Below are 20113 nucleotides of genomic sequence, written 5' to 3'. Positions count from 1 at the left end.
TAGTTTGTATTTGCCTATTAATTCAAGAGCATGTAAATAATAGTTTTACCACTGTTTTATTTATTATAGTGCATTTAACTACTTTATAAAGTGTGATTTTACCACCATAATTTCCTATGCATTATTCGGCACAACCCCAACATTTTAGTTTTTAATATTTGATAACTTTTACCGATTGACTTTATTTTTAATCTGAAATTTGAACTCGGTTTCGAACCGACGCGAGTTTATCAACAGTAATCGCGGTGACGTGGCACCATCAACAGGGAATTACTGTAGCTTAATTATCCAGGCGTCACAGTCCATCCGGCATTGTCAACAGACGTGTCTGAACGCTCCCGCGTACTTTTAGGGGATGGATTTGCATGGTTGTAGATGGCTAAGTAGTTTTTTTTTTGAAACACTGTGCAAAAGAAATCATTAAAAAAAGAATTTAATCCTAGGAAGCAAATAGTCCAGTAGAAAAATCATAACAGTCTACGGATCTGGATGTAATTTTTATTATTTCTATTGTTCGTTGTACTATCATGATTGAAGATGAATAGATTGAAAATTTTACCCAAAAAAAAATCCTTTGAATCAAGGGAATCAATCAAATAGACTAACATCTTCTTTTTTCGAACATAGACTAACATGTTTTATGAAATAAAGTTAAATAAACTGAACTCAATCTTGGCCCTCCAATCTCCAACTAGAGCATGAGGATTTGGCGTCACCGTTTTCTGTTCCTTCAGCCCCAAATCCCTATCCCAAATTTCCAAGGAATCATGGCGCGCTGCTCCCCGCCGCTGCTGCGCCGCTTCTTCTGCTGCGCCGCCAAATCTGCCTCGGCCACATCCGCCGCCGCCGGCACCAAGAAGAAGAACATCGTCTTCTTGGGATCTCCCCAGGTACCACCTCCCGCAAACTCCCAGCGTCCAGTCCGGTGTCTCATTCGAGGATTCGGATCGCACCTTAGGTGGCGGCCTCGGTCCTGGACACGTTGTTGGCCGCGTCCAGCTCCCCCGACTCCGCATTCCAGGTCGCTGCCGTCGTGACGCAGCCGCCGGCCGCCAAGAACAGGGGGAGGAAGCTGTTGCCGTCGGCCGTCGCGCAGCTCGCGCTCGAGCGTGGGTTCCCTGGCGACCTCATCTTCACCCCCGAGCGCGCTGGGGAGGTGCTTTCTTCAGAACCGTTCTCCTAGTCTTCTCCACATCGAGGCTATTGTGGTGCAGCTCACAGTGGTTTGTCTTGCAATGCAGGAGTCCTTTCTGTCTGACTTGAAGGGGGTGAAACCAGAACTTTGCATCACTGCTGCTTACGGGAACATTTTGCCACAGAGGTTTCTTGACATCCCACCATGTGGTAAGTCCAGAAATCTGTCTGTCAAATTGCGAGCATTGCCTTTGTTTTAGTTCAATTGTTGTGCTGCATGATGAACAATAATTACCTCACGTTCAAACAGTAATGCTAGTTCACTAGGAATCCAGCAACATTGGCTAGCGACTATTGTCTACTGGGATTTTGTTCTTGTACTTTACTACTTAGTTCACTATACATGTCTGCTTGACTTTGGTAGTTTTGTTGCAGTGGCTCAAAACCAAATCAGTTCTTTTTGTGCCTATTTCATATTGTATTGATACCGCACATTAACCATTTTTTAATGGTTGCAATATTTATGGAATCCACCCATTCCCCAAATATCCACTCCTCATATCAGCTTATTGCATGCTAGCATCATCATTCATAGGACTAGGAGAATTAATGGTTACCAGAGAGTTGTCACCGATCACTCGATGTCCATACATCACCATTATTAGGCAATACATTTACAAATAATTTCAAATCAAGCTTCGTCGGATGATGATTCATGCTAGATCTGATTCTGCTCTGGTTCCCCACAAACCGAACTTCCAGCCAGTACCTGTCAAGCTTAGGGGAACCAGTGTTACTAACCATACCCTGCCAGGAAACAATATGTGGCACAATGAATTTTGCTACAAAAATGTTGTTTGGAAACTTTGAACCCTGATCATTTGTCATGTCTCCTTGTATAGCAGGTACAGTTAATATACACCCAAGTTTGTTGCCTCTATATCGTGGTGCAGCTCCTGTGCAGAGGGCATTGCAGGTCTGTATGATGCACCTGTTACAATTCTGAGCCAGTCAAATTACGACATATACCAAGTTATCAACTATGTCTGTAGGATGGTGTTGCAGAAACAGGTGTTTCCCTTGCATATACTATCCGTGCCTTGGATGCAGGTCCAGTGATTGCTTGTGAAAGGTTTTCTGTCGATGAATGCATCAAGGTAGATAATATTTGTTCTTGTGCCAGTTTGAGGGATCATCTTGACTGCTATGCAAAAGCAGTTATGCAAGTCTTTGACACTGTCATATGTTTACTGAAATCATTTTGTGCTGATGCTAATAGTTAGAAAAACTGAGGCTTCTCGCTTGCTATTCTTTATAAATTATAACCATCATTTCGGGATTCCTTTCTTGGTAATGAAAATAGATGCTCGTTGAATGAAGATAGTTCGAATGCACTATCATATTTTTAGTGTGGTGTCTGTCTGTGTTCGTGAGGACTGATTAACATTGGAAACTTTTCATGGGAGCACCTTATTTAAACTGGCATGATATGTTATTTGTTTGCTAATTTACTTGATGATGCTTCTGTGCAAGGGTTGGGTTAGTTCATGTTAGAAGCTGAAGATAATTTAAATTTCAGATGATGCTGTGCTGTTTGATTATCAGCTTTACATAATGTCCCGTTTGATAAATCTTTTATCATTTTGTTTGTAGGCACCAGAGCTGCTTGCTATACTATTCAATATAGGTATAAACTCAAACTGATCATATTCCATCACCAAAGATATGTATATAGCTCTTCCATGGCCATTACATGGAGCTGGTCTTCCTACTGTTATACCTCTCCTAGATAGACTTGATTAGTTGATTACGCTTTACAATTCACAGAGAAACAGGTTGAATATTTTAAGAACATTTTAGGATAATTTTGAGCTATTCAGACTTGGTAATTTTGAAGTTGTATTAATAGGGTCCAAGCTACTGCTGGATGAACTACCATCCGTTCTTGATGGTTCAGCTAAGCAAAAGGCGAAGCCACAAGATGACTCCAAAGCTACACTGGCGCCCAAGGTAGTAATGGACAGGAGTGGCTACAAAGATATTTTTCTTATTTAATTGATGCAACTCAATTAAGTATTTTGATATGCAGATGGGTATAGAATTCCTCGGTACTAGTCTTTGTCAAAATTCACTAGGAAAAAAAATCTAACATCAAGCCTGATGCTATAAAGTTAATCATCATTGACCGAAATAAATAATAAACAAGTTGCATGAGCTTTGTGAAACGTCCTGCTACAGTTTAGTTCATATGCGACGACTTGCTAAAATCCTTATCAAATTCACTGTTTGCTTCCAAGTGCAGCTATAAGCTTATGTGGGGGGAATTGCAAGCCCATTTGTTGCATTCACCTGATCATTACTCTCTGTACGATGTGTACTGAAGTTCTCTTAGGGCATATTTCTTCCTATATTAGTATTTATATGGCTGTAACTAGCATTCGTTTTAATTTGTTCCAATAACGCATTCGCTGAGACTGAAACCCTAATCTACTGGCACTTCAAGTCAACTAATTTATCATGAAAATATCTGTTTCCAGATGAATTCGGACGAGTCCTGGCTGACATTTGACGAAGAAGCTAAAGTTCTCCATAACAAGGTGAGTTTTCTGATTCTTTAATGTACTCATGGAAGCTATTGCCAACCAACTCTGGTAGGTGCGAGCATTTGCAGGATGGCCTGGAACCCGTGCAAAATTGCAACTTATGAACCAAAATGGCGAACCTGATGTTCTAGACATCAAGGTTATCAGTACGAACGTTTCCACGTCATGTGACAAAGTCGGAGACGAAAACGAAATACTATTCTCAGGGAACTCACTGCTCGTTCCTTGCAGTGGGTCAACTTGGCTTGAGGTATGAACTCCGTTTGCCATAACAATGACATTCTGCTTGTTTTGCTCATGGCCTTCTCAAATTTGTCTGGTGTCATGTGCATATCAGGTCTTGGAGCTTCAGCTACCTGGAAAGAAGGTAACCACAGCTCGGGACTTCTGGAATGGTTTGCGTGGTCAGAAGCTGTTAAAATCAACATAGAGGGAAATCTGCATTCATTTTGCAGCACATGTGCAAAGGATGCAAATGCCACGACGGCCATATGCCGTGCTCGGTTTAGATGCATCTTGCAGGATTAAAGGGCTGTTGACATTTATCCTTAGAGAAATTTGCAGGGGAGCAAAAAGATGGTCTTAATTTTTGTAAAGAAAATTATTTAGATTTTTTGCCCTAACTTTTTTTTTACAAATCAATAATTTTCCAGATTGTCATGCTTCTCTGTACTGTTTCCAGCTCTAGTTACAATGTTACCTTGAATGATGGTGACAGAATAACGTTGGTTTCATCATTCGAGAATTCAATCATGATTTGGCTGTGATTGCTAAGCTTCACAGACTGACAGTTGAAGCAACCAGGGGTGACAATGGCAAAGCATACGTTCAAGAAGCCGATAACAAAACAGTTGACAGCTCCAAACGGCACTGTTGTATTCAGTTCAATTAGTATGTTTTCTGGTAAAACTGCAATAACCATTCACCTATTTAGAATCACTTAGAATCACAACAGGGACAACTTTCAACGGTCAGTTTGCTCAACAAATCTTACATTGAATTACTACGCAAAACATCGACCTGAACACAATGCTGCCAAATGTTACAACTGATACATACAATGTGTGTATGAGGAGAACAGCAGATGTATAAGTATACAGTATTCAACATTTTAGCAAGGACTAACTTCATGTATTTGAATTCTGCCGCAACTTCTCCATCCTCTCTCTCCATGACATCTTTTGCCTTGCCAGAACCTAACAGAACTTTGTTTCATTAGTATCTTTTGGCACACCCAAAATAAACAAAATGCATGGAAGAGCTAGGGGGAATTACTTCATCGCTAATGAGGGAACTGCTAGGTTGAGCTTCAACATCTTCAGCTTTCTTGCCTTCGCCATTGGTTTTAAGCTCATCCTCAGATGTTTCCGTATCAACATTCGAAGACATAGGTACACCAAACATAGCCTCATCATGTGCATCTCTGACTATGTTCTCATTCTTTGACTATGACATGCAAACAACAAGGCATATACAAAATACGGCTGGTTAGGAACAAGTTGGAAAATATTTAATATAGAATTGTAAATTCACTGTTTTATAGCACAAGTACCTCCACCATAGAAAGTCGGAAGCTCTTCCCTATGTGCTTAACCAGTGTAGCGTCATCATTAGCAACTAAAAAAAGGAGAGCAGGGACAGACAAATTATGGGTTATCAGACAACAAATTTTGACATGCCAAAACAAAGGGTTCAAACTTCTGTGTAGAATGATACACCAAAGCTTCTTACAAGCTCAAGGTACTAAATATCTTGCATAGTGTAGAACAAGAAATAGGCATTGCAATCCTTCAAAAGATGCATCCCAGTTCCAGTGGCCAAGGAAGAGCTTAATAAAGGTGTTGGTCGAATAGTTGACGTATTGCACTAACTGTTGTAAATTATCGTTAATACAAACTACAGAGTAAAGACACCACAGTAAACTATATTCTCATATTCTGGGTGCTCCAAACCTGTATATTAACCAAGTGTAGCGCATTAACTCTATAGCAACAATACAACAACAACAACAACAACAACAACAAAGCCTTTAGTCCCAAACAAGTTGGGGTAGGCTAGAGGTGAAACCCATAAGATCTCGCAACCAACTCATGGCTCTGGCACATGGATAGCAAGCTTCCACGCACCCCTGTCCATAGCTAGCTCTTTGGTGATACTCCAATCCTTCAGGTCTCTCTTAACGGACTCCTCCCATGTCAAATTCGGTCTACCCCGCCCTCTCTTGACATTCTCCGCACGCTTTAGACGTCCGCTATGCACTGGAGCTTCTGGAGGCCTGCGCTGAATATGCCCAAACCATCTCAGACGATGTTGGACAAGCTTCTCTTCAATTGGTGCTACCCCAACTCTATCTCGTATATCATCATTCCGGACTCGATCCTTCCTCATGTGGCCACACATCCATCTCAACATACGCATCTCCGCCACACCTAACTGTTGAACATGTCGCCTTTTAGTCGGCCAACACTCAGCGCCATACAACATTGCGGGTCGAACCGCCGTCCTGTAGAACTTGCCTTTTAGCTTTTGTGGCACTCTCTTGTCACGGAGAATGCCAGGAGCTTGGCGCCACTTCATCCATCCAGCTTTGATTTGATGGTTCACATCTTCATCAATACCCCCATCCCCCTGCAGCATTGACCCCAAATACCGAAAGGTGTCCTTCTGGGGAACCACCTGGCCATCAAGGCTAACCTCCTCCTTCTCACACCTAGTAGTACTGAAACCGCACATCATGTACTCGATTTTAGTTCTACTAAGCCTAAACCCTTTCGATTCCAAGGTTTGTCTCCATAACTCTAACTTCCTATTTACCCCTGTCCGACTATCGTCAACTAGCACCACATCATCCGCAAAGAGCATACACCATGGGATATCTCCTTGTATATCCCTTGTGACCTCATCCATCACCAATGCAAAAAGACAAGGGTTCAAAGCTGACCCCTGATGCAGTCCTATCTTAATCGGGAAGTCGTCAGTGTCGACATCACTTGTTCGAACACTTGTCACAACATTATCATACATGTCCTTGATGAAGGTAATGTACTTTGCTGGGACTTTGTGTTTCTCCAAGGCCCACCACATGACATTCCGTGGTATCTTATCATAGGCCTTCTCCAAGCCAATGAACATATGCAAGTCCTTCTTTTGCTCCCTATATCTCTCCATAAGTTGTCGTACCAAGAAAATGGCTTCCATGGTCGACCTCCCAAGCATGAAACCAAACTGATTTTTGGTCACGCTTGTCATTCTTCTTAAGCGGTGCTCAATGACTCTCTCCCATAGCTTCATTGTATGGCTCATCAGCTTAATTCCACGGTAATTAGTACAACTCTGAACATCCCCCTTGTTCTTGAAGATTGGTACTAATATACTCCGTCTCCATTGCGGGTCGAACCGCCGTCCTATAGAACTTGCCTTTTAGCTTTTGTGGCACTCCCTTGTCACAAAGAATGCCAGAAGCTTGGCGCCACTTCATCCATCTGGCTTTGATTCGATGATTCACATCTTCATCGATATCCCCATCCTTCTGCAGCATAGACCCCAAATATCTAAATGTGTCCTTCTGAGGCACCACCTGCCCATCAAGGCTAACCTCCTCCTCCTCGTGCCTAGTAGTACTGAAACCACACCTCATGTACTCGGTTTTAGTTCTACTAAGTCTAAGAGCATCTCCACCCGCCCCCCAAGACACCTTTTTAGGCTCGGTTTTAGGCTCGGACGACGCTGTTTGCCGAAAAACAGCCCAGCCACGCCCCAGCGCCCCCCAGGACGTCAAAATAGCGCCGGCAAACCCAGGCGAAACCCAGAGCGTTGGGGGGCTCTTGAGGGCGCCGGCGGAAGCTTCGGCGAATCATGTCTCCCCACATGTTGTTTTTCTTGGTCCACTTAATCATTTCCCTCACAAACTTTTGGTTGGGGTGGGGTGTGGCTGGGAAGATGCCCTTCCCATGCACTTCTATTTCGGCCGAATGAAGCATTTGACCCCCCAAGACACCAATTTTTTTGGTTCGGTAGTGTTCTTGGGGGCTCCAACGGCTGGAGATGCTCTAAAACCTTTGGATTCCAAGGTTTGTCTCCAAAGCAGACATACTATATTCTAGGTGTGATCCAAACCCATTCTCAACTTTACATCAATAAAACCCTGATAGAACAATAGAACAATAGAACAAGAACAACTACGTACACCATTTGGTCTCTTCACTATGTGTACAAATATTAAGCGAAGATGGCAAACTATACACTTTCTCAGATGGAATTATACACATTGTGACAATTAGCCATATTGCCTTCCTAGAGCAGAGTGCATCTTGCAACACAGGTAATAAAAGGTAAATCGATAAACAAAAGAATGTGCTGATGAGAAATTTGGCTAGGGTGTGTAAACATAATTAACTTTTCATGAGGGAAATTTGCTATATCCTAGGGACTTGCAATGTGGGCTACACCTCTGAAGCACCGATGCGTAGGAAACTGGTGTGTCCCTGTCCGGAACGGCGCCGATACGGCCACGATACGCGTATCGCCGGAGTATCATATTTTTTGATTTAAATTTTGTTTGAAAAAAAATGAAGATACGGGCTGTTCACTATCCATGATACTGGGAAAACGTCCAGCCCAGTAGAATCCCAGTACCAAACCTAGCATCTGTCCCCCTCTCTCTTTCACTCTCTTCGCACGACAGGGGAGACGCGCATGAGCGAGCCGCCACAACCAACTGCCTGGACTCGCCTCGCCGCCGCCACATACTGGCGCTCGCCGCCTGAAGTGGTCACCGCCGCCGCCTGGAATTGGCTCGCTGCCCTGTTGACTCGCCAAGCCGCCGCCTCCACTGAATCGGTTTTCTCCGTCGGCGCAGTCAGTCGCTACCATTCATCTCCAGCGAATTCTGCTCCTCTCTAGTTGATCTATCCATTCATCTGTTTGTCTTCAAGCATTAGTGGCTACTACTTGCTACTCCTTGTGTTGTTACTCCAAGCTGGAGTACGAATTGGGCTATGTGTGGCTGGCTCGTGGCTGCTTGTAGAATATGTAGATTGACGTTGCTCACTGATGTTGCTGCGTTGCTGCTACTACCTACAGCTTGCCGCTGTTGCTGCTTGGTGCTTGCTACTGCTTGCTACAGCTTGGTTGCTTGGTGCTTGCTATTGCTTTGCTGCTAGCCTGCTACTGCCTAGTGCCTGCAGCTTGTTTATGTTACTGCTTGCAATTGCTTTGCTAATGTTTATGTTTCCACTTTTCACGCTTGTCTATGTCAAATTATCAAGTCTAATATCATGTGAAGTATTTTCTATTTTGCATACACCATGAGGAGTTGAGGACCTGGATGAAAAGAAAAGAGGCATGAAGGCAATCAGGCAACCAATGGGGCGACATTTTGACCTCATCTCACACATTTTATTATGTTTGTTTTTATTACATGTCATTTTATTAATTATTTTATTTATATATACTCGTCGTATTGCTGTTTCTAGAAATTGCCGTATCCCGTATCGCCATATCGGTGTTCCATAGGGCTACACCCTAAACTAGGATATTAGGATTACAAAATCCTAGCAGAGCTTCATATTCAACTACCCAGCCGAACTTTCAGAAACTAATATTGGATCAATATGTGGGTGTCTAAAATGGTACAAGAACTCGCTACATATAGAGGGGATAATCAGTTCACTAAAAAAGGCAGCCATAAGAAGCCTGACCTTCAACATCATTGTCATCTTCATCAAGTGGAGCATCTTTGTTGAATTCAAACCTCCCCCAACCCACAGTGGCAGTTCCGAGGATGGAATCCTTCGAAGCTGTCAAACATTGAAAATAAACAATATAATCTTCACTTCAGAACAATGAAAAAAAGCAGCCATAAGGCACGAAGATCATACACAACCTACACAATAACTGTGTGTGCGCTGAACTACGAATTAGATGAATATAACAAAGGGTTTTCCCTAATGTATTTGAATAGCATTTTACTCATGCGTGCAATAGTTGATTTATTTCACAATCAGACATATGAAGCACTACTGCAGGATCACACACTGTACTCGCTCTATTGGGCATAACCCATGGAATGCTCATAAACAGAAAAAAAGAAGATGTGGCAATACCTGTCTCTGAAAGCTGAAGCTTCATTTTTGCTTTCACTCTCTCAGCAGGAGTCTGCAACAACATCAACAGCTCATCACTCCGAAAATACCACAGGTAAACAACACTGCTGCACAATCGCACAGTTACAAGGCAGTAATTGAAAGATGGAACCAACCATCCTATCGTATCCTTCAATGAGCCTTGAGTAGTCCACTTTACCGCCATCCGTACCGCCGCGCGCCTTCGAGCTATGACGGCTCTGGCCGCCGTCGTCGCGCCGCCGATCCCCAAGCCTGTCACGCCGGCCTTCGGCATGTGAGCTCCTGCCACTCCGGCGAGACGGCGAGCGCGACCTCGACCTAGACCTGTGGTGCGACGACCTGCGGTCCCCCCTCTCCCTTGACCTGGACCGGCGCCTCCGCTCCCTCGACCGGGACCTAGACCTTGACCGGCGCCGGCGCGAGCGAGACGGAGACCTCGACCGCGGCCGAGGACGGGATGGGGACGGCGAGCGAGAACGACGACGCTGGCGGGACGGGGCCTCGGGAGGCAGAGACGGCCTGGTGGGGGTGGGGGTAGCGCCGGCACGGACGAAGCCGGAGAGGAACGAGGAGGAGGAGGTGGTGCTGGGCTTGGATGGGAAGGAGGCAGGTTGGGGATCGTCGGAGGAGAAGCCGAGACCCTGCTTGAAGCGGCGGGCGCCCTCGCCCTTGCGGTTGAGCTCGTCGTAGTACGCCGCCGCCTTCTCTTCCTCCATCCCCGCTGGTCGGGACGCCGGCGAGTGGGCTGGGTTTACTCTTTGTTCTTTTCTTCCTAGGGAGATGCTTGGGCTGGGCTCAAAACCAAACGCGATACGGCTTGGGCCCATACAGAAGGCAGCAACAAAAACCACCCTTTTGCTTTTGGAAAGACTCAAAGCCCAGCTCGCGCTTCGCGGCCGCGGCCCGCTCCCGTCTCCGAGTCGAACAAGGCCAGGGAGAAGCAGAGGAGTTGGAGGATCGGGACACCGGCCGTGACCGGACCAGGGATAAATCAGGTAGCCACCTCCCTTCGTAGTTCGTACACAGGACGTAAAATAACTTTTGTTATCTTGCTGGTGGCATCTCCGGTGCAAGAGCGGATCGACACGAGAACACGCCCGTCGATCAGCCATGTCGTCGTGCTGGTCGTCGGTGCTGGCCGTCCTCGGCGGCGCGGTGTCGGAAGAGGAGGCGCAGATGCGGGGCAGGTTGCTGGCCGTCAAGGAGGCCGTGGCGTCGGAGGCGGAGACGGTCGAGAACCTAGAGGAGGAGGTGAAGGCCCTGGAGCGTGCCCTGGCCGCGGCGGAGACGGAGAGGGAGGCGGCCGAGGCGAGGAGGCGGGAAGCCGAGGAGCGCACGGGGAAGGCCGTGGCCGAGCTGCGGGCTGCGGAGGAGGAGCACGAGGGCCGCGTGGAGGAGCTGCTGCTGACGGCGGAGCAGTCGGACGCCGCGGACGCGCGCATCCGCGAGCGGGAGGAGATGATCAAGATTATCACCGGCATCACCGAGACACCGAGCGATGAAAGGAAGCGGCCCTTGTTCTTTTAGCTTAATCAAGCTTGCTAAAGCAAGAGGAAGAGTTTAGGTACATGCTACGTACGGCTTCAGACATGGTATACTTTGAGGTGTTACTACATCAAAATACTCCTGTAATTCAAGCAAAGTATTACCTCTGTTTCTAAGTATAAAACGTTTTAGCAGTTTAAATTGAACTGCCAAAACATCTTATATTTACGAACAAAGGGTGGACTTGTGGCTCAATGTGATTATGTGAATCATCACCTAGAAACTCTTGCTTTTGGAATGGATTACTATTAAGGAGATAGCATTGCCACCGCAAAATGTTAAATTTATGTATCAAATATTATGTGTGTGAATTGTGCTATGGTTAGATTTGTAATTAGCGGAAGGTTAGGTGTTTGAGTCGAACATGTGTAACCCGAGGCTAATATAAGAGCACTGCGGGTAACCAAAAGTGACTAGGCATAAGTTGTAGACCAAGACAAATCACCAGAGGACGGTCCAAGCGCCCATGGCAAGGGTGGCCAGACTGGCCATGGCGGGTTGTCGGAGCGCAGTCTGACGGCATCGGCAGGTTTATCCTCGGCTGTACTATGTTGATTTAGTAGTACATGAGGAACATCCATAGTCATGCCCGGGATGGATCCACGTTAACAAATTTCACTCTCGTGCTTGTACTTGTGTTATTGCTTGTCCTCGATGGATCGACGTGCACCCTCGGATTATTCTAGCAAAAAAGGATATAGTATTGTATAGTTATTGTAAGAGAACAGTTCATTATGGTAAAAAAAAATAGGTTTCGGAGAATATATGGTTTTTTTGGAATTTCTGGAGGATATATGGTTAACCGATAAACCTCCTGTGTCAATTATTTCCAAAAATGTAAAGTTTCACTTGCAGACATCATGTTATTGTACCTAGAAATTTTAGGCAAAACTTTGGTCGTGTTCATTTCCAGAGTATCAATTTTTCTTTGCCACGCCTTCCAGGAATGTGTTTCCATGATGAAAGTTTGCAAGATCTTAGAACATTTGTCACAAAACAAATTCAGATTTGTTTTCAATTTTTTTGATTTTACTGTTCTTCCGAGCTCATCTGAGCTCGGGCTGAGAAACTCCAGTTCCTGTTGACCCACACTGTAAGTCCAATACATGTACTGCAGGCAAAGAAACAGAGGGATCACTTCATCAAACCATGAAAAAGGTGTCTCAATGAAAAAGTGGCCTGAACGACGAAAGCAGCTATTCTGAGGCCAAGCTCATCTATTCCTGCGTATGAACAGTAAATTCATAAGAAAAACCGATTCCTTTTCCGCATCCATGATGCTTAAGTGAGTAAAAGGTACGTGCAGATTTTTGTGGTGCTAGGACATTCGAGGAGGTCGTGACAAAAATACAAAATTTGGTTCTCAAAGAAACTTTGAAAAACACGCATTTTTGGCATGAGCTCCTCAAATGTCATTTGAGCACAAACTTTTGCACACTTCTAGAAAAGTCGAGCAACTTGGATGTAAAAAAATAATCAATTTTTTATTGCTATTTTTTTTAATTTACTGCTCATCGGGAGCACATGGGCTTGGGCAGCGTTGCGGATTTCCCCCCTGAGTGACCCCTTTCACAAAAGGAAAACCGTTTGTAATACCGACGGAGCCAAACCCGTGCATGTTTCTCGAAACTACACTGGGATAGTTGTTTCAGTTAGATTAGTATAAGATACGATTACTATGTTGACAACAGAAAAGAATGGAATGTTGCTGTTAGAAGGGAGAGAGGGATTGGTGTAATGTTCGTTGTATTGTTTGAGCCTCGTGGGCATATATATAGGAGTACATGATGATCTTGGAGTACAAGGCAAGGTAGAATAATATCCTACGCTATCCTAGCTTTCCTAATAATCACGATACTCAACATCCCCCGCAGTCACAACGATAGCGACGCAGACGGTGAGACTGGAGAAGAATCCGAAGGTAAACCGACGGACACCCCCCACAGTCGTAACGGTCGACGCATCGCGGAAATCGTGGCTGGAGTGGAAACCGACGAGGTTGCTCAAGCAAGGCGGTAGCCCTTTGTGCCGTTTGTCGAGGTAGCCGAGAGCGTAGGTGGTGTAGCCGTAGTCGAGGTAGCCATGCAAAGAACGTCGTGGTCGGTGTCGAGTCGGGGGTCGCCGGTGTCGAGGTAGTCGCCGCGGAGCCGCGGAAGAAGAGCAGCGGCGGCGGCGGCCTAAGGAGGCGGCGGCGGCTAGAGAAGGAGCGCGGCGGCAGTGCTCGAAGTAGGCGATAATGAACCCGACAGGGTGACGAAGACCGGCGCGGACGGTGACGTTCCCGCGCCAAGGGAGGCAGCGCAGCGCATATCACGTGGAAGTCAACGCGCGTGGACGGCGGAGGACCGCGGGCCGCAGCATTACGGCCCGAAGGGGCGACGCAACGGCGGCGGGTTGGTCGGGGCAACGGCGGGGATGACCTCAGAGCGGTTGTAGGGATCGCGTGCCACGCTCGCTACGGCCCGACGGGGCGACGCAGCGGCAGCGCGAGGGTCGGTGCAGCCTCGGGAACGCCCTGGAGCGGACGGCCTCGGTGCGGCGGTTGACCGCGGGCCGCGGCACTATGACCCGAAGGGGCGACGCAGCGGCAGCGCGCGATGTGGTGCAACCACGGGAACGGCCTCAGGGCGGCGGCGGGGATCACGTGCCGCGGCACTACGGCCCGAAGGGGCGACGCAGCGGCGGCGCAGATCGGTGCAGCCACGGGGAGAACCACGAGGCGGCGGCGCTGCAGCCCGACGGGGCGACGCAACGGCAGCCTGTTGCTCGATCGGCGGAGGGGCGCGCTGAACATGGGGACAGAGCGGTGATGGCCGGCGTAGATCGACGAGTGGGCCGACGCGCGGACGACGGCCGTGAGGGGCCGACTGTCGCGCGAGGCCGCCGGGTCGGGGCGACGGGCGGGCAGATGCGCGGACGGCGGCCGTTAGGGGCCGCCTGTCACGTGAGGCCGCCGGGTCGGTGAAGAGGTCGGCCGGTCGCGCCGATGTCGGAGTAGAGGCGCACGGGGGTCGACGGCGGCGGCGGGCGACACAAACCGATCAAGTGGAGATCGAAAAACCAAAAAGAAAAACGCCGATCAAAACGACCGACAAGAGAGCGAAAAAAACGGAGCAAGGGCTCGGGAAAAAGACTCTCTAGGGCAGCCGGTCAACACGACTGACAGACGAACCCTAGGTACGGGCGGCGCGGCCCCCGGCGGCGGTCATGGAGGCCGACCGCCCCAGGGGCAGCGCGCGGGTGCGGAAGCGGCGGCGGCTAGGGTTTAGAACCCGGAAACTGATACCATGTTAGAAGGGAGAGAGGGATTGATGTAATGTTTGTTGTATTGCTTGAGCCTCGTGGGCATATATATAGGAGTACATGATGATTTTGGAGTACAAGGCAAGGTAAAATAATATCCTACGCTATCCTAGCTTTTCTAATAATCACGATACTCAACAGTTGCTTCGCTTTGCTGGACGTTTTGGATCCCTTATAAGAAGCTCGCTCTTTACCCGATCATTCAGAAGTTGTTCAGGAAACCTCCGCCAAATTAAAGGATCCAGAGTACCTGTTTCCCTGCTCCATAAATTTGAACTGCGGCTCCGGCTGCTCCGGGAGTGGAGTCACGGAGCAAGAGGGACTTCGAACAACATTTTGTGGGCGGCGCAAGCTCTATTGCTGTGTAGCAATATAAGCCTGCTCATGCTGCTTTGGCGGCGCTTTCTCGCTTGGGGCAGGATAGTAAAGAGCTGATTCTGGGGAAGGCTAGTGTTTCCCTTATAGCTGGTTGACGGCTCTGGCAAGGCCGAACAGCCATGGATTCGAGGTTAGGGTGTTCCAGCCTTCCAGACGGGCGACTAAGAGAGCGGGAGCAGCAGCAGAGCAGGCTGGAATCGAGGTGTTTTGACCATGGTTTGCATCAAGACTCCAAAAAGCACGCGTATTTTCACCGCAGATTGAGGGTGCCAATCAGAATAACATCAATCAGCCAAATGTACAGACTTTGTGGCAGAAGGAGCGATAGATAGTCCTTCGTGCTGCAGACTGCTAAGACATTTGGTTCTCACCACTGCTATGATTTACTACAATTCATGGTCCATGAAAAAAGGTGTACATGCAACCAAGCAACGCACTTACAGAGGAATACACATAATTGTTATGCAATGGAACATACATGTTCATCGGGTCATGACGGCGAGTCGTCAAATCGTGCCTCCACAGCGGGAGTAGATCATTGAGTTGTAACTTTAACCTTGTTAACAAGCTCTGCTGCTGCACGGGCAGCGGCGGAGGCACGGGTGGCCGCAGCAATGGCAGCTCGGGCCTTTTCTAGCACGTCCGACGAGCCTGGGCCAGCGCAGGATGATCTCTCCGCAGCAGGGGGCTGATGCTCTTGACTGGCCACATTACTCTTGGTGGCAGCATATGCTCTTGAACTCACAGCAGGTGACTTTGGGGACTCGGGAGTTTTGTTTTTGCTTGTGTCGTTGACAGGTAGAATAGATGGCTTATCTCTGGAAATGGAAGAGGCTGGAGAGCTCTCAATTGTAGGTGTTTGGCCTTGGCGGACTGATGATCCTGAATCATCCTGCAGACAAGCACATAACAAATGAAGTGAATTTCTAGTTTTTCAGATGAGCTAACTGTAGGCATAAACAGAGGCTTGAAATAAGTTCTCTGATTTCTTTGTTGCTATTTCTGAGGGGTCTGTGATTTATTTTTTATTCTTCTTGTAACTTTCCTTAATCAATTGCACCAAACCGTTCAAAATGTTGTTCCCTAGAGTCTTCCAGGCAAGCAACCGAAGAACTTTGTAGTCACCATATAAGAATCAGAATCAACCTATACACTGTAGACTTCTATATACTCCCTCCGTTCCTAAATATAAGTCTTTTTAGAGATTCCAATACGAACTACATACGGATGTATATAGACATATTTAAAAGTGTAGATTCACTCATTTTGCTCCGTATGTAGTCCATCGTGGAATCTCTTAAAAGACTTATATTTAGGAACGGAGTGAGTACACCTTAACTTTCACCTAGAGTAGCAATAGACCTCTTCTGTGAACAAGGACTACCGAGGCAAGGATGGGACCAAACAATGATACAGGAAGGGAATACTAGTTTACAAGACAGATAAAAATAAGTGCACAACATAATGCACCCGCCATGCAAAACATGATAGTAGACTGTGGAGCGTGCAGTCCAGTCTTAGATACCTAGGTGAAAGTTAAATCGCAAAATAAACATACAAAAAAACAAAAGGCTTCTCAGTATCTGTAATCATATGTCAGGAAGAGCATGTATACAGATTCTTTTTCTTAATTCAACTGAAACACTAGTGAGCGAATCTAAAAGGTCAGTGTACCTAGATGTCAAGTCCATCGAGATGTTAAAATGAGCAGTTCTTCCAGCATGACAGTTTATTTCATTTTAGGAAGTAGTGATAGAACACACAATTTTAAAACTCACTTATGAAACAGCACATCCATTAGCATTTATGTCTAATAATTAGGAAATAAGCAAAAGGTTAGCATGTATTACCAGCAGATCTTCGTATTTCTTATTGAATTCTGCTTCAGTATTAGATGAATCCCAGTCAAGATTGTACTCGTGAGCAATAGCTTTCAAAACCTTCAACTTTGATTCCGCTGATGGAGCCTTAACTGAAAGCTTCTCAATTATCTGCATACACAATGCTCAAATTGTGAAATTGCACAAGACACTTGATTCGCAAGCAACATAACATGGATTTCTGAAGGAAAGATTATATTGGAGATCTTCTTACTGTGCGATTAACACCACAATCAGGGCGCAATTCCATAGCAGCAGCAACAAACTCCTTCCCATACTTGGTGGTAAACAAATTACGGAGATGCATTAGCTCAGGCAAGTCTGAGCATCTTCCTGATGCAAAGATTATACTAGCTATTGCTTCTCTCAATTCTATGGGGCATTCCCTGTTCCATCATAAAACCAGTAGCTTTAATTATATTCTAAAAGTGAGAGAAAGAAAGAATCGTGATATCTACATAGTAACATGTATTTTACTAAGATCAGATTTGATAAATCACGACCTACTTTTGGGCCTCAACAATAGGGACTCGTGCCAGAACAAATTCACAGAAAAGCTCGACAATCTCATAGGCAGCCAATATATTTTGCTCCCGAATAATATGCTCAACCTATTATTAATAATGGCATGTTAGAGAACTGCACAAGGAGAAGATCGGAACCTTGGGAAACAATTATAGCTGTAAATGTAATTTACCCGAATCCTCGCAATAGACTCCTGGCCTGTCTGAAGATACTGAACCATCTCTTTGCGCATATTTATCAGTTGCATCTCCCTCCTATTGCGCAGCAGCTTGATCCTCGAAATGATCAAATTCAAGCATGTTTTGCTACACAAAGTTGGGAACTTCTGTTAATTATGGGCATAAATAAAGCAAGACTGCCTCTCCGGTAACAATGTAAGAGCGGTGTGAAACATGAAATGGTTATGGTAAGAATTGACTAGTACTCCCTCCGTTCACAAATATAATGTTTTGGATATTTCAATATGGACTACATACGGACTGAAATGAGTGAACAAACACACTAAAATGTGTCTACATCCGAATCAGAAAAAAGTTAGAACATCTTATAATAGTGAACGGGCTGATAGTCGATGGCTTCTTTCATTACTCCTATAGTAACTGTAAACTGTTATGCAAAACCACCATGGGACCCAGTGGGGATAACACGCCAATACTTGTATTTGTTCAGTTTTGTTAGCTCAATCCAGTTCTGGTGACTCTTATACTCATATATGACATGTATAAAACGAAACTGTCATATGATTTTTGCAATATTGAGCCTGATATGGATCATGTTACCACTTCAAAATTTTCCTACGAAGCTCTAATATACCCCATCCAGCAACAGTAATTCACCGCCCAAGGATCCAGATGCCCCAGCGCTACTTTTTCCCCATCGCCACACAGGCCATCCGCCGAACATCTTCCTGAGCGGAATTCTAAATCTAGAACTCCTAATAATCACAGCGAAACCCGCCGATCCTAGGGTCGCTGACGAAAACCGATAATAGGAACTGTAGGAAAAGCGGGTAGTGATGGGATCTGAGAGGGAAGCGAACCATTTGGTGCCGAAGGGGGAGGAGCGGTTGAAGAGCGAGTTGAGGGACGACATCGTCAGTGCCGGCCGCTGATCCACCTGACACGGCGAAGACGAAGGCGAAGGGGAAAGAAAGCTGTTCCGTGTATATTTGCAGGTGTGCCCCTTTACTTGATTACTTTTAAAGTTTACACCATACGCCAGATCCTTTTCTTCTTTTCTTTTGGGGAAATTATGAGAGCTTTATTCAACAAAAGTATTCCTGGGGCAGTCTGCAAGAAGACTACTCACCAAGAATAAAGATGTAAAGTCTCAGCAATTGTCGGTTAACAAAAGTGAGCAAGCACGCTTCACACACAAATGGGCTGGCAAATTGGCTGTTCTTTATACATGTTGAACCAGAAAAAAAATCAAAATCTAAGGCTAGCTCTCCAATTTCATCTAGGATCGATGCCACGACAGAACGGTCTATGTGCCGAGAATTCCATAAGTTCACCAATGCCATGCAGTCCGTCTCCAAAAATCACATGTGTGAGACCTCTTAATTTGGCGAATATGACTCCTTCCCGGAGAGCTAGCGTCTCCATGATCAAACGCTCCGTCACCTCGTCATGTGGTTTACACCACGAGCCCAGCAAACAAGTAGCCGAGCAAGCAACACCTCCTGCTCCTCCTTTACCAGACATAACATCGATGGCTCCATCACAGCTGATCTTTGCCATTCCATGCTCAGGAGGGCGCCACCCATAACCTGGTAATATGGAAGCATGTTGCCTAGGCAGCTCAAGTAGTGCAAAATCTTCCCTTATCTTCCTCACAGCATTCCCAGGGTCAAGCTGTTGTTGATCATGGACCCATCTATTTCGAGAGTGCCAGATAGTCCACATCACTATTATGATTTTCGCTCGTTCATTATCCGAAAACCTGCAATCACATACGATGTCCCGAGACCAAGTATCCGGGAGCAAGCGTGGTAGCTGAAAATCGAACAAAGCTTCAGCTTCTGTCCAGAAGCGTTTTGCATGTGAACAATGGATCAGTGCATGCATCAGATCCTCATTCATTGCAAGGCATACGTTCCAGCGATCCAACTCTTTGATGTGCCGCCTTTACAGAGTTTCTTCGGCTGGCAGTATCTTGTTAAGAACACGCCACCAAAAAACTCGTACTTTTGGTATAACCTTGAGCTTCCACAGAGAATTCCATAGTTGTTGTTCGGTCTGTGAGGTGCACGCAACCGTCCCTTACTCTAGAGCCAACCACTCTTTATGAGTCATGAGAGTACGATACGCTGATTTGACAGAATAGTTCCCTATTGATGCAAAGGCCCAAGCCTAAAAATCCTCTCCACCACCACTGCATAACGGAATGTTCAATATTGCTTCAGCATCTGGTGCCAGAAAAGTTCCACGAACCAGATCATGTTGCCATGTCCAACTCTCCTAATCGATCAACTCATTCACAAGCTGGAGTGTCGTGTTCTCTAGTTTGAATATAGGGGTCATCGAGATAGTATCGGGGATCCACTTGTCTTGCCAAATGGAGATCGTGGTTCCATCCCCAACACGCTTAATCAAGCCTAACTTCATAGCCTCTCGGCCGG

General features: G+C 46.1%; 3 protein-coding genes across 4 annotated transcripts; 1 reads left to right on the top strand and 2 right to left on the bottom strand.

The window, feature by feature from the left end:
- Window positions 1-685: 685 nt before the first annotated feature.
- LOC109743456 (uncharacterized) lies at window positions 686-4504 on the top strand. 2 transcript variants are annotated; one of them, XM_020302548.3, is made up of 10 exons: window positions 686-890; window positions 959-1156; window positions 1242-1344; window positions 2040-2110; window positions 2187-2291; window positions 2788-2821; window positions 3044-3144; window positions 3672-3731; window positions 3790-3987; window positions 4075-4504. In XM_020302548.3, exons 1-10 carry the CDS (start codon window positions 699-701, stop codon window positions 4165-4167), a joined length of 1155 nt encoding a protein of 384 aa, XP_020158137.2. In that variant the 5' UTR covers window positions 686-698; the 3' UTR covers window positions 4168-4504. The 2 variants fall into 2 exon arrangements, with proteins under 2 accessions (XP_020158137.2, XP_020158136.2); XM_020302547.3 differs by having other exon boundaries at window positions 2037-2110.
- A 129-nt stretch (window positions 4505-4633) lies between these two features.
- On the bottom strand, window positions 4634-11572 carry LOC109743452 (uncharacterized). Its single transcript, XM_020302544.4, has 6 exons — window positions 9997-11572; window positions 9842-9893; window positions 9437-9535; window positions 5290-5354; window positions 5013-5183; window positions 4634-4933 (listed from the first exon to the last, which is right to left on the bottom strand). The coding sequence occupies exons 1-6, from the start codon at window positions 11341-11343 to the stop codon at window positions 4865-4867; spliced, it is 1803 nt and encodes a 600-aa protein (XP_020158133.2). The 5' UTR covers window positions 11344-11572; the 3' UTR covers window positions 4634-4864.
- A 3763-nt stretch (window positions 11573-15335) lies between these two features.
- On the bottom strand, window positions 15336-18692 carry LOC109743455 (uncharacterized). The gene is made up of 6 exons (XM_020302546.4): window positions 18533-18692; window positions 17666-17798; window positions 17476-17579; window positions 17183-17354; window positions 16939-17079; window positions 15336-15980 (listed from the first exon to the last, which is right to left on the bottom strand). The coding sequence occupies exons 1-6, from the start codon at window positions 18583-18585 to the stop codon at window positions 15624-15626; spliced, it is 960 nt and encodes a 319-aa protein (XP_020158135.1). The 5' UTR covers window positions 18586-18692; the 3' UTR covers window positions 15336-15623.
- Window positions 18693-20113: the final 1421 nt, after the last annotated feature.

The sequence above is a fragment of the Aegilops tauschii genome, chromosome 3 (assembly GCF_002575655.3).
Source record: "Aegilops tauschii subsp. strangulata cultivar AL8/78 chromosome 3, Aet v6.0, whole genome shotgun sequence".
NCBI lineage: Eukaryota > Viridiplantae > Streptophyta > Magnoliopsida > Poales > Poaceae > Aegilops > Aegilops tauschii.
The sequence above is the reverse complement of the archived record's forward strand: the minus strand, read 5'-3'. Positions and strand labels throughout refer to the sequence as shown.

Coding starts and splice junctions, on each gene's coding strand:
- LOC109743456 (XM_020302547.3), top strand. CDS start 699: ATGAGGATTTGGCGTCACCGTTTTCTGTTCCTTCAGCCCCAAATCCCT. Junction 1,157..1,241: donor CCCCCGAGCGCGCTGGGGAG/GTGCTTTCTTCA, acceptor CTTGCAATGCAG/GAGTCCTTTCTGTCTGACTT. Junction 2,822..3,043: donor TGCTATACTATTCAATATAG/GTATAAACTCAA, acceptor TTGTATTAATAG/GGTCCAAGCTACTGCTGGAT.
- LOC109743452 (XM_020302544.4), bottom strand. CDS start 11,343: ATGCCGGTGATAATCTTGATCATCTCCTCCCGCTCGCGGATGCGCGCG. Junction 9,894..9,996: donor TTGAAGGATACGATAGGATG/GTTGGTTCCATC, acceptor ATGTTGTTGCAG/ACTCCTGCTGAGAGAGTGAA. Junction 5,184..5,289: donor TCCGACTTTCTATGGTGGAG/GTACTTGTGCTA, acceptor TGCATGTCATAG/TCAAAGAATGAGAACATAGT.
- LOC109743455 (XM_020302546.4), bottom strand. CDS start 18,585: ATGTCGTCCCTCAACTCGCTCTTCAACCGCTCCTCCCCCTTCGGCACC. Junction 17,580..17,665: donor AGTCTATTGCGAGGATTCGG/GTAAATTACATT, acceptor TATTAATAATAG/GTTGAGCATATTATTCGGGA. Junction 17,355..17,475: donor CCTATTGTTGAGGCCCAAAA/GTAGGTCGTGAT, acceptor ATGATGGAACAG/GGAATGCCCCATAGAATTGA.